At 41.7% G+C, this 14,770-nt stretch overlaps 1 protein-coding gene across 5 annotated transcripts in view; it reads left to right on the forward strand.

The window, feature by feature from the left end:
- Positions 1–84: 84 nt before the first annotated feature.
- The window catches only part of CLTCL1 (clathrin heavy chain like 1), a 37,256-nt gene continuing 22,570 nt past the window's right edge, over positions 85–14,770 (forward strand). For 2 of the 5 annotated variants that reach the window (XR_012652342.1, XR_012652343.1), the window contains exons 1-5: positions 85–278; positions 8,639–8,846; positions 12,966–13,234; positions 13,508–13,669; positions 14,467–14,580. Coding sequence is in view for 3 of the 5 variants with exons in the window: in XM_075041605.1 (XP_074897706.1) it covers positions 237–278; positions 8,639–8,846; positions 12,966–13,234; positions 13,508–13,669; positions 14,467–14,580 (795 nt within the window). In the remaining 2 variants the exon portion in view is untranslated. The remainder of the gene's footprint in view (positions 279–8,638; positions 8,847–12,965; positions 13,235–13,507; positions 13,670–14,466; positions 14,581–14,770) is intronic. The other 3 variants (XM_075041605.1, XM_075041604.1, XM_075041606.1) reach the window with 2 other exon arrangements.

The raw sequence follows: 14,770 nt of genomic DNA on the forward strand, positions 1-14,770 counted from the left end.
GTGCGGAGTGATCCCGGCGCCGGAGTGAGCGGCCCCGAGCTGAGGCAGAAAAGGGAGGCGAACCCGCTGGGGCGCCATCCCAGCGAGGGCACTGCGCCTGCGCCGCCTCCCCCTCCCCTCCTCCCCGCCGCCGTGTGGGGTGCAGCAGCGCCTGCCCTGCTGCCACCGCCGGCCCCTGCCCCGGGGAGCTCGCCCTCTTTTCCCCCCCCACCCCTTCCCTCCCTCCCTCCCCAGCCATGGCCCAGATACTGCCCATTCGCTTCCAGGAGCATTTCCAGGTGAGCGAAGAGGGGGGGGCGGTGGGGAGCGCAGGGACGGGGCTCCCCCTCCTCTGCCTCACCCCGTCCCTCAGAGAGGGGGGGAGGCCGCGGCCTATCCGGGGCTGGGGGCGCGCTGAGGGGAGGTTGGGGAGCGGGGGGACGACGACACACCGGGCCGCGGGACCCCTTCCCGCCGCCGCTGTGGCGGGGGAACCCTCTCGCCTTTCCTCTCCGCCGGTGCGGGGCCGCCGTCCCGCTGGGCGCCGCGGGAAGGCGCCCGGGGCCGAGCCCGCTCCCGGTGCGGGCTCCCCGACTGCCGCCTCCGTTCGTCCGTCCATCCCCCGGGCTGCCTCTCCGCGGCGTGCGGAGCGGCCGCGATTTGTGCAGAGTCACTCGCCGCCTGAGGGACCTCCCGCTCCGGGGAGGGGGAGGCGCCGGAGCCGGGCTGCTCGCCCCGGGGACCGCGGGGGGCTCCCCCGTCTCAGCTTAGGTGGGCGCTTTATTCTTGGAGAGGGATCGAGGTTTTTCTCTCTTGCCTAAACGACCGTCAGCCTCCGGATCGCGGAGGTTCCTGGGAGCCTCTTTCTGTGCAGCTGCGAACTGGGAGGAAATTGGTGAGATGAGGTGCAAGAAACCATTTGAACTTGGAAGCCGCACAGCCTCCGTCCCTCCTTCCAAACATAACAATATTTTTAAAAACCCCTCCCTAAAAATGACATAGTTCTGTTCTTAATAGCCTGTGAAAACCATAATGCCAGCGTTGGAAAAGATCCATGACTAATGGATGCAGCACAGACAAACCGGTTTATCTGTTTCCTTGTGAACTGGTGGTGAGGGAGGGTTGTAAATGGAGTGAGAGAACAGCAGTCTCTGAACATGCAGTTTGAGGCAGGAATTAAAGGAATTTGCTAAATGAATGAGAGAACAGGAAGTGGACTTGGCAAGTCATCCTTCTGTCTCTGTACCGCCCCTTCTGTCAAATCAGGCATCCATTTCAAAATATGAACTGGGTATCATCCATCGGTGTGGACTTTGTGCCACTTCAAGCATGTCAGCTTGGGAAATGGTTATTGCCACTTTAGCTCCCTTTGGGAAGTGTTTTTCTGCTTGACTGGAAGAACTGTCTTGGTCGCTCTGGAAGGAGTCCTATCCTGAAAAACAGTGATAGGGCTAGCAAACTCCAGAAATACCTGATCTCTGTGCCCAAGGGAGCAGACACACCTGTCTCCTCAGAGTTGTCATGGGTTAAGAGAGTTTAACATAGTGAAGAAGAATTATACTGTCACTTCCCCTCCTTCCCTGCCACTGTCCACTATAGCAGTGTCTGTAGTAACCTCAAGTGAATTCCTAAGAGCTACAGTACAGCTGTCTGAGGAAGAAACTTGGGGTCAAAGTGGTTTTGACATCAGACTCTTCTTGGAAAGAAGCATATAGTTCTTACAATTTAAAACTAGCAAATGTGACCAATCCTGCTGATTGTGTTTGGTCTATATGATAATGATGAGAGAACACGACACCTAATATGTCATAGGTATAATGTGCTGCTTTGCACATCAAATGACTGATTCTGTGATAGCTAGTGTTGTGTGGTGTGTCTTGCAACACTGCCAATATTAACGTTGTGGTACTTCTCTTGGGGGGGGGGCTAGCAAATTTTCAGGGGATTTGTACTGAAGTCATATTCTATTTTTTGCTACCACCTGCTTTTGCTCTTAAATAATTTTATCTTGGCAAAAGGACTAAACCTCTGCTTGAGAGACTTTTCCCCAGCGTGGAGGCTGCGTAGAGGAGTAGGGGAAACCTTGGGACCCCTGCCACTAACATGTAGGACCAAACTCTTTTTCAGGATTCACTCTCTCCTGTTTCTCCCCCCAATTTGAGTGCAGTAGCTCTAAAGCAGTACTCACTAAAGAGTAACTGAGATTAGTAGTAGCTGGGAGTAGGAATGCAGCCAGCCTCCTTGGTGCTGCTTCTGCAGTTGTCTCTACATGGTGGTGGGGGAATCGGAAGGAATGTGGGAACTGGTAGTGTTTGGTCTGGCTGGATATTTGCAGTACAGTTTTATCAGCTCTAACTTTAAATTGTGTTGTAAACATTGAGAGTCATGAATAAATGATACATGGTGCTTATTGTTGACTGGTAGGGAATTCATTAAAAGATTAGGCCTTCAGTCCTTCATAGTGCTTCACTGTTACCCATATTTAGCTTTATCAGCTTAATATCTCTCCCTCCTGCCATGTTACTTCCAAGAAATTGGCTTGGCTACAGCTAAGTTGTCATATTTAAAATTAGTGTAATACATCTAATATGCTGCTTTATGATGTTAAATCAAAAAAGTTACAATTCCTTATTGTGCTGTGTTTCAGTGATCCTATGTGCAATCTTTCTGTACATTATATCAATCTGTGTACTGTTTATACCTGTAGCCATTTTAACTAATATAGCTTTAAGTGGTTAGAATAGCTGTTAACACTGGAATTACTCGATTCCAAATTCAGCCTGTTGCCGATGAAACATTATTTCACTTAAGTTCAGAGTATTCCTGAGACAGTTGTATGTACTTCACAAAAAGAACTGAAGCATGTGGAAAGTGCTCTCCAGAGAAACTAAACATAAGTTGCAGTGCTAAATACTGAACTCTTCTCTCCCACTCTCTCTGGCTGGAAGTAGATAAATGATAGTGTGAAGTGAAACAGTGATCTTGGTCCACGTAAAATTGGAGGAGTACTAGGGTTCAGCAGACTGTTTACATTCCTTTTGAAGCTCATTTTGCTTTATGTTGATAATCCTTCTGACTGAACTGTAGCTCCAAACCTGTGCAGGAGGAGTGGCTGCCAGTCACAGTGCACTTAAATATGAAGTTATTATAGCTTGTATATTCAAGTCCTGGGTGAGCTTGAAAGATGGAGAATAGCTGCAGTAAAAGAAAGATATCCAGGTCTTGATGTGGTAGTAGTCAAGCTGAGAATGAACTCAGGTCTTACTCTTCATTTAGTGCCATTTAATGCAATTGAGTGGTTGTTTTTAGATGTGAATTCCGTAGCTATGAGTCTTCACAAATTCATAAAGAACTTGCATCTTGCTCATTCTTCCCACAGACAATATCATAGTTAAGTCCCATGGCAAGGGAGGTAAGATAAGGACTTGCGTTTTTATCTGTCTTGTCGCTGACCAGCTGCATCAGTACAAACTGTGCCAGCCCTGCTATAGTAAAGTACTAGTATGCACTACTTAAGCTACTGTGATTTAATCAGGTTCTTAACTCCAATGCTTCTGTTGGAGTAGTGATTTTTAAACTATTTACCAGATAGAACTCTTCCAAGGGGATTGTAGAGTTTACAATGGAAATGCTGTAAAAGACTAAATATACTGGTACATGGACTGGAAGCAATACTGCTGGAATTCAGTGTACAGAGTGTTCTTGATCTAAAATTAAACTTTTCTTTTACTTAGTCATTGGTTTGCTCTTAAGAGCTTGGCTTTGTCCCCTTTTGAGCTTTTGTCAGTTTTCACTAGCAAAAATCTCTGCCTGCAGAGAAAACTGAGACAAAGTCTCAGGTTCCCGGGCTAGGGACTTCATCCCTTAGATGGATAGACACAGGGATCTGTAGACAGAGTTCTGCTCTCAGTTGAATAACTAATACAGGCTCTTGAGCACAGCCAACTAATGTGAAAAAACTTGTGTGCATGATGCGCTCTTGATGTGGAAGTTTTATGTGTCTTGGTGCAGCACTGAGAAGCTGAGGTATCCTAGCTTTATAAAGGATGTAGATTTACTTCTGTCATTTTCTGGACAAAACCACTTTCTATTTGGATAGTCTGAGATGTCTTGTTAAGAATTACTGTCTGTTGTGCAATAGGCATGACTGAGCTGAAGTGTAATGGCTTTCATGAGTTTGCTTTGGCTAGACATGTGGACTTAAAAGCACTCAGGATATTTGCAAGCTGTAAATGACTTTTTGGACTTGTATTCGAAAGGTAGGGCTAAATATGACTTGATTCAGCTATTTAGTGTTGAAGAGACCATATTTGCTCACTGGATTGAAAAGTGCTTTACATGTGGTAGGGAGACTCATTCCATAGATGATCTAATCCTCATTGCAGACATACAGGAACAGATTTTTGTGTAGGAAGTAACTGTCATTTAAGATGAAAGCCTTAACTGCAACTGCAACTAAAACCTGTGAGCCAGTGGTCTTGCATGTTTCAGTTCTTGTATACTTCCTTGATGTCCCTCACCTGTCAAGATGGGAACTAGAGCAGGGGATGAGGAAGGGTGGACAACTGAGAGATGTCCAACAACTATATGCAGATCCTTATTGAGCATGATTATAACTTTTTATAGTCACATGAGTAAAAGAGTTCTGAGAAACTGTATTACAGTGTTCTTGGTTTGTATTGTGCTTAAAATGATATGTGCTTACAGAGCTTTTAGCAGGCAGTTACTTGGATACCTATAGTTTCTGCCCAAGCCTTACTCTTTTCTAATGGGCTTAAAAACCAATATTTGGTCACCTCTAAAAAGCATTTCCACTAGAGCTGTATGGCATAAAGCTGAAATGGGGTATTTACTGAGCTGTGGAGGGATCTTAAATTCAGAGTTCTTCTGACTCCACCATTTAACTGATTGTAGGTCCCAAGTATTGGAGTGTCAGTATTAAAGAGACAGTAAGTTAGGCTTAAGTATTTCCCATTAGAGAAATGGACTTAGTTTGAAGACTGATAGTATCAGTATCTGAGTTGGTCTGTGCTGCCGTAGTTTGGATCACTACGTTCCACAGAAAGAGAAAGGCTGGATTATTTACTAGAACTCTTGTGTAAAAATTTTTCAACTCCATTTCTTAGCAAATGGTACCATGCTAGTAAAGTAGAATTGGGAAAGACTAAATCTCAGATTAACAGTTGTAATTCATCCTAAGTGTGGGACTTGTATATCTTCATTCAGGTTGAGAATCAAATAATACATCTCGGGTTAATCTTTACCATGTCATAAGTTCTCAGTATCTGTAAGATGCCTAATAGTAAGTTTGGTATCTAATCCAGCCTTGCAGTAATATGAGATACATCTGAAGAAAAAAAAATCTCTATCTGGTTTGTTCAGCCTGATAGTGAAGGTAGTTCTACACTGCACATATAGATAATGGGCATTAGGGCATGAAAGGGTAGGAGAGGCATTAGGCTGTTACTTGTAGAACAGAATGTTATCCTTTCCTCTACAGCAGGGCTTACAGTAACCTACATGGGGGTGCTTGGTAGGGTTTAACTGGTTTACCCAAAAATAGTGTGGGGTAAAATCATGGGAGGAGGCTACCTCCACAGTAAATGTCTCTGGAATGACTTTGTAATATTGAATCCTTCTTTTCAGAAGAAGGCAGCCTTAGTTTGAGAGTACTGCTTGTCTAAGGAATGTAATAAAAAATGAAAATTTAGTAGCAATTGAGAGGTCTGATGTTCACTCCTTTATGAAAATAAACTGCAAAATCTCTAGTTTGTATACACAAACTTCAGAAATGACCTGTAGCACTTTCACCTGAGGCCTTGTAAGATATAGAGCTAAATGCTTGCTACCTCCTGTAATAGTTTTCTTAATTCTGTGTTTGAGGAAGATGGGAAGGTGGTTTAGAACAACATAGTTCAGATTGTCTTGGCAGGTTTGTCCCATCCAGGATAGAAGCAATGCTGGCTGATGTCCCTTTGTTTGGTGGTGAAGGGATTCTGCTCATATTCTTTTGTATAGTCATAAGGAATATGCCTCTTAATGCTGCTTCCATGTTATAGGAGCACATAGGATCTGATAAGGGTACTTATCACTCCCCTTATGGCAGGAACAGTCTTTAGTGTTTTCAGACTGCTAAAATGTGAAGCGTTGTCATCATTCACTGAGGCTTGCAGCATTCATATGACCATCCTTTAGAAAGTACTGACTTTTGCCTTTAAAAGATGTGACTGACTTCCCTAAAAAGGATGGCAGTGATACTCATGCATAATTTAGTATTACATTTTCTGAAAGCTTTGCTAGATTTTGTAATAGTTAAAATGGGAAATCTTAATACCAGGACTTGATGTAAAATCTTACCTAGCTTAATGGAGATACCCAAAGCGTTATCCTTCAACATTGACCAAATTTTGGAGTGAATAACCTTGGGCTTAAAGCTGAACTTTAAGTAGGCTAATGCCTCAAGATTCTCACCATGCAGAAAGAGTGGCCAGGGGCTGTCTCTTGAAGAGTAGGTCAAGCTGAAGCACAGTAATTTAGAAGAGACCTTGAAGAGGCTATGTTTCTACTTCAGTACTCTGGAAATACATCTGAGTTTGGGTTACTTAAATCAAGTGAGGAACCTGGCTATGCTGCAATTAAATCTCTTAACAACTCTTGTGACACTTAACTTAGTCTCTTGGAATGGACTGTACTGTATTGCTAGATGGACTCAGATCATGCTCAACATTAAAGTGCTCAACTGTCTACTACCTGAACGTATAATTTGTCACAATAAGTGGATATTGTCTGGTCTAGAGCATGTGACTAAGAACAGTGGAATTGTTCTTAGTCCATCATTTATTCCTCTGTTCAAGGTCACAGAAGTTGATGGAGCTACGACTTGCATGTATATTGGGTACTAAAAATTTCTGCATTATATATGAAAAGTCTTGATATGGAAACTTCTTTCCTTACTGACACAGAAGCCTGTAATAGCTGCAAGTCCAGTGGACTTGTTTTCAAAACTCTAGTTGCAAGCAGCTTCTGATGTTCTTGTGCCTAAACTTTGATTCTCTTCTGGAACAAATGGCACCTACTGAAGTGTACTACTTTGTATTGAAGTATTTACCTGTGAAGTGAGGTGTTAGCTGAATGTGTCAATTTTGCTGAGATGCTTGCAGGAGGGAGTAAATGTCTCTTTACACATGTGTACATTTGGCTTGTATTGCATTACTGAAATTTGAGTACCTTGAGATTAGCAGTTACTGAGCTGAATAGCTCTTCATTAGTAAGCTCAACAGAAAACAAACACTTCCTGAGGCATTCTTGGGCACAGTCCTTACACACCACACTTCTAGGTATCTCCATTACATACCCAATTTATGATTTAGTGAGTAGCTTTACAGAAGCTGTACCAAGCCATGATCAGCCAGATCAAAACACAGTAAAACAGCGTTTGTGACACCACCATGGGACTTGTTGCCCAAAGGGTTTAGTCTATTGTGTGAAGGTCTGGGTGGTATGTATCAAAGGAGTCTAATGACTTGGTGATGCTGGTGGTAGTTTCTATTCTGTCTCCTTGAGGGCAGTCATTTTTTCACTTGCAGTACACTGAAAAGCAGTATAGGTTAATCCCTTAAGAAGCTTCAGTGAAGCTGATACAGTTCTTCTGCTTGAAAAGCATTGCTTTGGGGCATAAAGCAGGTGCTCAGGCTTGTCACAGTTACTGTTATATAAAATGCAGCTTGCATACATACCAAGCTGAGGTGTGCTACATAGGTGAATCTGATTTACTGCAGACCAATTGAAACAGTGATATTCATTCACTGCCACCTGCTCCTGTTAACCTGAAATTGTAAGTGAATGGAAACAAAGTTAACACAAAAGGATGAAAATGGGAAATAGCCATCTTCTAGGGCAGTCTATTCAGTGGCACAAAATGACTTTAAGTTACATTAAGAGTAACTGCTTTGTACCTACTGTCACATGATTGAGCACAAGTTATGTTTTGAGAGTTGGATGTAAGGCTGGAGGGGGCCTGCATTGAAATCTCTGCCCTTGTTGTTGAGCCAGGTGGGATGACATCTTGGGCAAGGAGAGATGGAATGACTGATTATTTTAACACAACTTTCTTATCTTTCACTGGTAAGAATTAGAGTCTAAGAAGCAAGATGAAAAATTGCGCTTGTAAAAATAGGCCATTTGAGACCTGCTATGTAGACTTCATTCCATAATGTTGCTAGGAATAGGTTGCATAAGGGTAATTGGTTCTTTCCATAAGGCCCAGTGATGCTGTACGTTGTAGTTCTGCCACTTAATAAGTTTCTAATATCAAATTTACCAGCCTTGCTTAATCTGGAATCATGATGCTACTGATAGTATACAGCCTATCACATTACTAGACCCAAGTTATGCAATAAATGCTTATATTAAAACTCCTTTTAATTTGCATCAATAACACAACTTTGGAATGTCTTTAGGACTTGAATACTGAGAATTGTGTAGTCCTTTACCTATGCAACAAAGAGAATCAGAAGATAAATTATAGTTCCATAATATACACTCTTGTCAGAGAAATATACTAGTCTTGCATTTCCTTCTGGAGGAGACTTTAGACATAGGCTTGAGTTAGACCTTCAACATGGGAAGGGTAATAAAGCACTCTCTTCCATCTTTCTAGCTCCAAAATTTGGGCATTAACCCAGCAAACATTGGATTCAGTACCCTAACAATGGAATCTGACAAGTTCATCTGCATCAGGGAGAAAGTGGGAGAGCAGGCACAAGTAGTGATAATTGACATGAGTGATCCAACAACACCCATCAGACGCCCAATTTCTGCCGAAAGTGCCATCATGAATCCAGCCTCTAAAGTAATTGCGCTAAAAGGTGAGTAACCCTTTATTATTGTAGTATGAAACATACTGTTTAGCTGTATTACTGCTTACATATGCTCTTAAGCTTAAGATTTATGTAAACTTTCTAAGAATGTATATGAGGATGAGAATTCTTGCCTGAACTTGCATGCTGTAGTTTTGGCAGTAGATTTTTTCAGTAATCTTTGGATGGTTTGCCTCCAAGTAGGTATGAGATGCTTGGGCTGGGCACTGCAGCCTCCTATCCTCACTGAGGACCAGGTCAACATATGGTATACTTTCCCTTTAAACAGGTGTTGTAAACACAAAGTTCATTTGTAAAGATGAATAGGGGTGCAAAGCCATTCTTGGTCTCTGCTCTGTCCTGGCCCTTTCTTGTAGCTCTGAAGAGCTTACTAGATAACAACAAAATGTCATAAGGATGGCCAGTAACTGTGGAAGTCTGAATGTACAAGCATGTTAAGTTTGGTAATAATGAGATCCTGCAGATAGACCTCTGCTTTCCAGTAATTGTGATGTTGATGCTGCCTTTAAGTAGTACTCTGAGCTCGAAGAAATAATTGTTAATACATCTCTGGCTCTTTTCTTAAATGACCAACTTCTGGTATTTAATCTCAATAACTGTTACTGACTATGTACTTTTCTTCCTGCATCTTATCTAAACAGATGGTGAGTTAACTTTGTCGTGACATTTCATGTTCAGTAGTACAGAATGGTCTAATCTCATAAAAAGTACTGAACTTTAAGGTAGCCATTTGACAGTTCACTTCATAGCCAGGTGGGGGATCTTAATCCTCAACTGGCATTATAGTGAAAATGTTCTCCATTGGCTTGTTGCTAACCATTTGGCTGCTTTGACTATTGACTGTACCAAGTGAAGGATAAGAGTGTGCTCTCAATGTTTGTGTGTGTGTATATATGATGGAAGTACAGTTGATAGACAAAACCAAGTTGCAATATTTTTATGAGAGACCTCTGCTAGCATGTCCTGTGTGCTATTCATTTCTGCCTAAGTGTGTTTTTTATTGTGAAAAATCATGGTGAAATTATTTGGGGGTCCAAGAAATAACTGGCTTCAGAACTGGCACAAACCCTGTAACTTGTCTTTGATCTCAAGCTTATACTGACATTAGGGAAAAACTAATATGTTTGATTTGCTGAATCTGTGATTCAGCTAAGATGCTTATACATCTTGCAAAGGACTGCCTTACCTGGGGTGTGGGTAATGGTAACAATGCAAAAATAATTTCAGATCTGTTGAGTTCACTGTCCTTAATCTTGGACCCCTTTAAACAAACCATATTGGCAAGGAAAGTGCCTTCTCTACGCTAGCAGAGCTTCATCTACCTCTTAAAAGGAAACTATATCATCTGGTTTTAAAACTAACTTACTAACTAAATGGCTTATCAACTTCAAAGAATACAGCTTTAGTCTTGCCAGTGTTAAGACTTGCTCAAAAGGAGTATTGTTCTGTCTGTGCAGAAGGTTGAGTGAATGATGTCACATTGACATGTGAAGTTGTGTTGTTAGGTATTGCAAACTTAATGATCTCTTCTTCTATCAATAATCTAATCACCAAAGGGTTGGGTAGAAAAGAGGATGAACAGAGCTACCTAACCAATGTGGTGTTACCCATGATAACCAGCAGAACTGCAGTGAGCTGCACTGAAGACATGGTTTAAGTCAGGCACTCCAGACTTTCCCTGTTGATTGGCTGAGGCTTCAGTAGTCAAAACTGTTGCATATTGTGACTCTGTGCCATGGTTGGAAGTTGCTCATAATCTGAGGATTATTGAGCAATAAACATACAAACCCACCCTCTGAAAAAGAAATGAAATGGTTATTGATTTAAACTGAAATACAGTATGCACGATTTCATTTCTGGATTGCATGTGGCATTCTCCTGGTGTACCAAGATTTATGCATTGTCCTTGTGTTTGTGATTCTCTTGCTTTGCTCTGTAGTGAGGGTACTCCCCAGTTGGTGCAAGTGGAGAATGCAGCACTCAGGAGTGCTTCCATTCTTTGTGGAATGGAGAAACTTCATGCTCCAGTGAACTGAAATGTAAATTCTCGTGCCAGTGTTCAAAAAACAAAGGTGCTTACTTGTACTATTCTCTACAGGTGTAGTCAAGTAGACTGATCAGTCTGGTAGCTTGATCAGAAAAACTTATGTAAGAGTCTGGCTTTTTGTCTCAGATTTTGGCCTAAAAGTGTTTAAGTAGACGTAAGACTCAAACTCACACTTGCCCTCACTATGAATTTATAGCAGGTTCTGCTCTCTCTTAATCCAAATACTGATTATTTTTTTTGTAGTTTAATTACAGTTTAGAGTTCTGAAGTTTGAATTTATGTTGCCACACTTAAGAAATTGTATTGCTGTGGCTCCTGTGGTCCCCAACATGCAGAGCTAGCTGTCTGATGAAGCTTCTAAAGCCATTTCCAACTGTAACACAGCAGTCAAATTTAGTCTAGAAAATAGACAAGCATGAGCTTTTAGCTTGTTCCAGTAGCTTATTGGTTTCTTCTATGTTCTTAAAACTAGAAAGGACATCCTGCTTCCTTTTCAGGAAGACCTGACTTAGAGTAGTTTCTGCATCCACATACTGGTATTCCTGTTTAGATGGAGACTTTCCAGAACTACTTGTCTGCCTTCTGTCTGTGAGGCTGCACACTGTGGAAGTTCCAAAATCAAGCCCTTGATAGCATCAGTCCACTGCTGGACAAATTGTTGTCCAATACAGTAAATATGCTGTTTCTAACTATCAGTTTACAGCTGGTGTTAGGCCTGGGCTTATTGCATTTATATAATATGGTAACTGCATGTGCAGAGCAAGGTGGTCAGAAACAGGCTGCTTTTGGTCCTAGGAAAGCTAGCAAGCTGTCCTGGGAACTAGTTGATCAGGTTAACACTTCTTCATGCAGTTAATCCAGGGAGCATAAATGCTGCATGTGGTAGCTGTCAAGTCTTGTGTTGTCTCTTGACACTGCATTAAACTCATATGATCAATTTACTGTATAAATTATGCTAAAATGTTATAGAGAAGTCTGAGATGCATATTAACTTGGGGTTAGTATCTCTTGAAAATGATTCCTCAGTGGCCAGCAGCCTTCATCTATCAAAACTTCCCAGTAGAAAGAACATCTACCAGTTTGACAGTCAGAAGTGTTACTAGCAGGGAAAACATTTCTGAAATGTGGATAGAAATAATGGCATTACAAGCCAATACTCTAGCAGTCTGAGTGGGTGTCTTGTGAACAGAAAACAATATTCCTAGAGCTGCGTTGTCTCATCTGCAGTGAAGTAAAACATCACTTTGACTTTCTGAAGGGAACAGAGTCCCTTATTCTTTATAGGTTGGTTCAATTAACATTAGCTTGAAGTATACCCTTACTAGCTGCTTCTGGTAATTAAAAGGAATAGTGAAGTCAAGCTTAAACCTGCAATATAGTTACCTAAATCATGAAGCAGTAACCTTACCTGGAACTAAACCTCCAAACTTTTCTATAATATTTCTAAACTTTTGACTGCCTTCTTCAATAGGCACTTGTATTACTGTCGTACAGAGCCCATCCATCTCCTAGTTAAGCGCAGAGATCATTCAGCAGAAAAATAAAATGGAAGCTGTGGTCTTGGGCTATCTCAAGAGCTGTTGCAAGTCTTGTGCTGTTGGACTTGGTCCAGGTCATCTACAGCAGCTACTGAATTGACACAAACTGGAGCCATTCTTTATTAATTATACTGAATGGCATCTACTAGACACCCATAATTTGATATACCAGTTCTGCTACCTAAACCGGAGTTTACACAAGCTCTGTAGTTTAGACTGTCTTTTAACTACAGCTTATAGTTAATTAAAATGTCTATGCTTGTCAGTTGTTGGAATGTCCATATAAGTGTCCATAAGAAGTAGACTTTTTTGCTTCAGGGATGGTAGAAGTGTTGGAGGTGGGGAGGGGAGTCCATTTGATAAGAGTCAAATATCAAAGGAGGCTCAGATGTGACAGGACACTAACCCTGTCTGTAACATTACTGGAATAGTGGGTTAAACAGGGTGCTTGTAAACAGGTGGACTACAAGATGGCCATTGTGGTAATCTGTCTATGATGTTTCTTGGGTTTTGTCATACTAGCTGGGAAAACACTTCAGATCTTTAACATTGAGATGAAAAGTAAAATGAAAGCCCACACGATGGCAGAGGAAGTGATCTTCTGGAAATGGATATCTGTGAATACAGTTGCCTTGGTGACGGAGACAGCAGTCTACCACTGGAGCATGGAGGGAGAATCGCAACCCCAAAAGATGTTTGACAGGCATGCTAGTCTTGCGGGCTGCCAAATCATCAATTACAGAACAGATGAACACCAAAAATGGCTGCTGCTGATAGGAATTTCAGCACAGGTAAGTTAGCTGGAAACAGCATGCTATGAAAACAATCAGGAGAGCCCTGTCCCCACTTCACTTAATAGCTGCTATAGTTTCTTAACTTTGGTTTCTGTAGATTGAAATTTCAAGGATATCTTTTGTGTAGGAATAACCTGACCTTTAGTGCGATTAAAGTGTTGGAGGAGGGGATGAGAGGCATTTGCTGCTTTTTAGTTTATTGTCCCAAAGGTCTTGCTATAAACATCTGAAATCTTATCTCTAAAAGCTGACCTTTCTTCTTTTTTCTAGCAAAATCGTGTGGTTGGTGCAATGCAGCTGTACTCAGTTGACAGAAAAGTCTCCCAACCTATAGAAGGCCATGCAGCAGCTTTTGCAGAATTCAAAATAGAGGGAAATGCCAAACCTTCTACCCTCTTCTGTTTTGCTGTGAGGAGTCCTGCAGGGGGCAAGGTAAAGTCTGCAGCTGTTTTACTGTTCTGCTGTAACAGAACTCTACTAATAGAACTTCAGTGATCACACAGTTTAGTGTATGCTTTCTGAAGAACAGCTGGGGAACCATGTGTGCAGCATGTTTGGTCAGTGTCAAAATGCTTTCTTTCAATAGGGTAGAAACTGCAAAAAGTCTTAAGTTGCTTGGGTGAAACTTAGACATAAGAGCAAATGTAGATGCATAAGAGCAAATGTAGATGCATTTAAGAACTGAGCTCAGGGTGTTAAAGCATCAATTTATGCCCACATGGGGTTTTTTGTGTGTATGAAGTTAAGTTGAATTCAGTACAGAAAGAGGCTAGATAAGCCTTAGTGCTGTAGGTAGGTTGTTTGCATCAAACTGATAGTGGAATTTAGTAGCAGTTGAATGCTACAACTGCTGAGCAGTCTGTAAAGAGCTGAGGTAACACTAAAATATCTTCAGCGCTCTAGACTTGTCCTGCAAAATTGTTGATGAATTGACAATTCTCACTCAAAACATCTTGAACAAGTAGTCTTGAATAAAAATAGTCTGCTTTCATAGAAAGCATGAGTTTCTTTCTCTTTTTTATCTTTTTCCCACTTTTTAAGTTCCAGAAGACTTGTCCCTCTGATAAATATCTGGAGCACAGCTCCCCAGACTGTGCTGGTTCTGGATTGGGCAGATATTCATTAGCCAAGTGTGGCAGATGACTTCAGTAGCATATCTGAAAAGAGGAATTTCTTTCATGTGGCTGTACTTGCAGGCAATCTTGTGACATGTACTCTTTTCTTCCTAGCTACACATAATTGAAGTAGGTCAGCCAGCTACTGGAAATCAGCCATTTGTTAAGAAAGCTGTTGATGTGTTTTTCCCACCTGAGGCACAGACAGACTTTCCTGTGGCAATGCAGGTAAACGTTTGACCCTCAAAAAATCAACTTTACAGCCTGGCAAGTAGCTGCCATCTCTGTTGTAAAGAATGTTTTCTATTAGTGCTTTGCTGTCATTCTTCCTAGTTCTGGGAAGGGTGTTAATAGATTTGTGGGAGGTAGACTGGACATTAAAACAGTAACTCAAACACAAATATATAGGCTGCTCCAG

This window comes from Buteo buteo, chromosome 11, assembly GCF_964188355.1.
Source record: "Buteo buteo chromosome 11, bButBut1.hap1.1, whole genome shotgun sequence".
Lineage (NCBI taxonomy): Eukaryota > Metazoa > Chordata > Aves > Accipitriformes > Accipitridae > Buteo > Buteo buteo.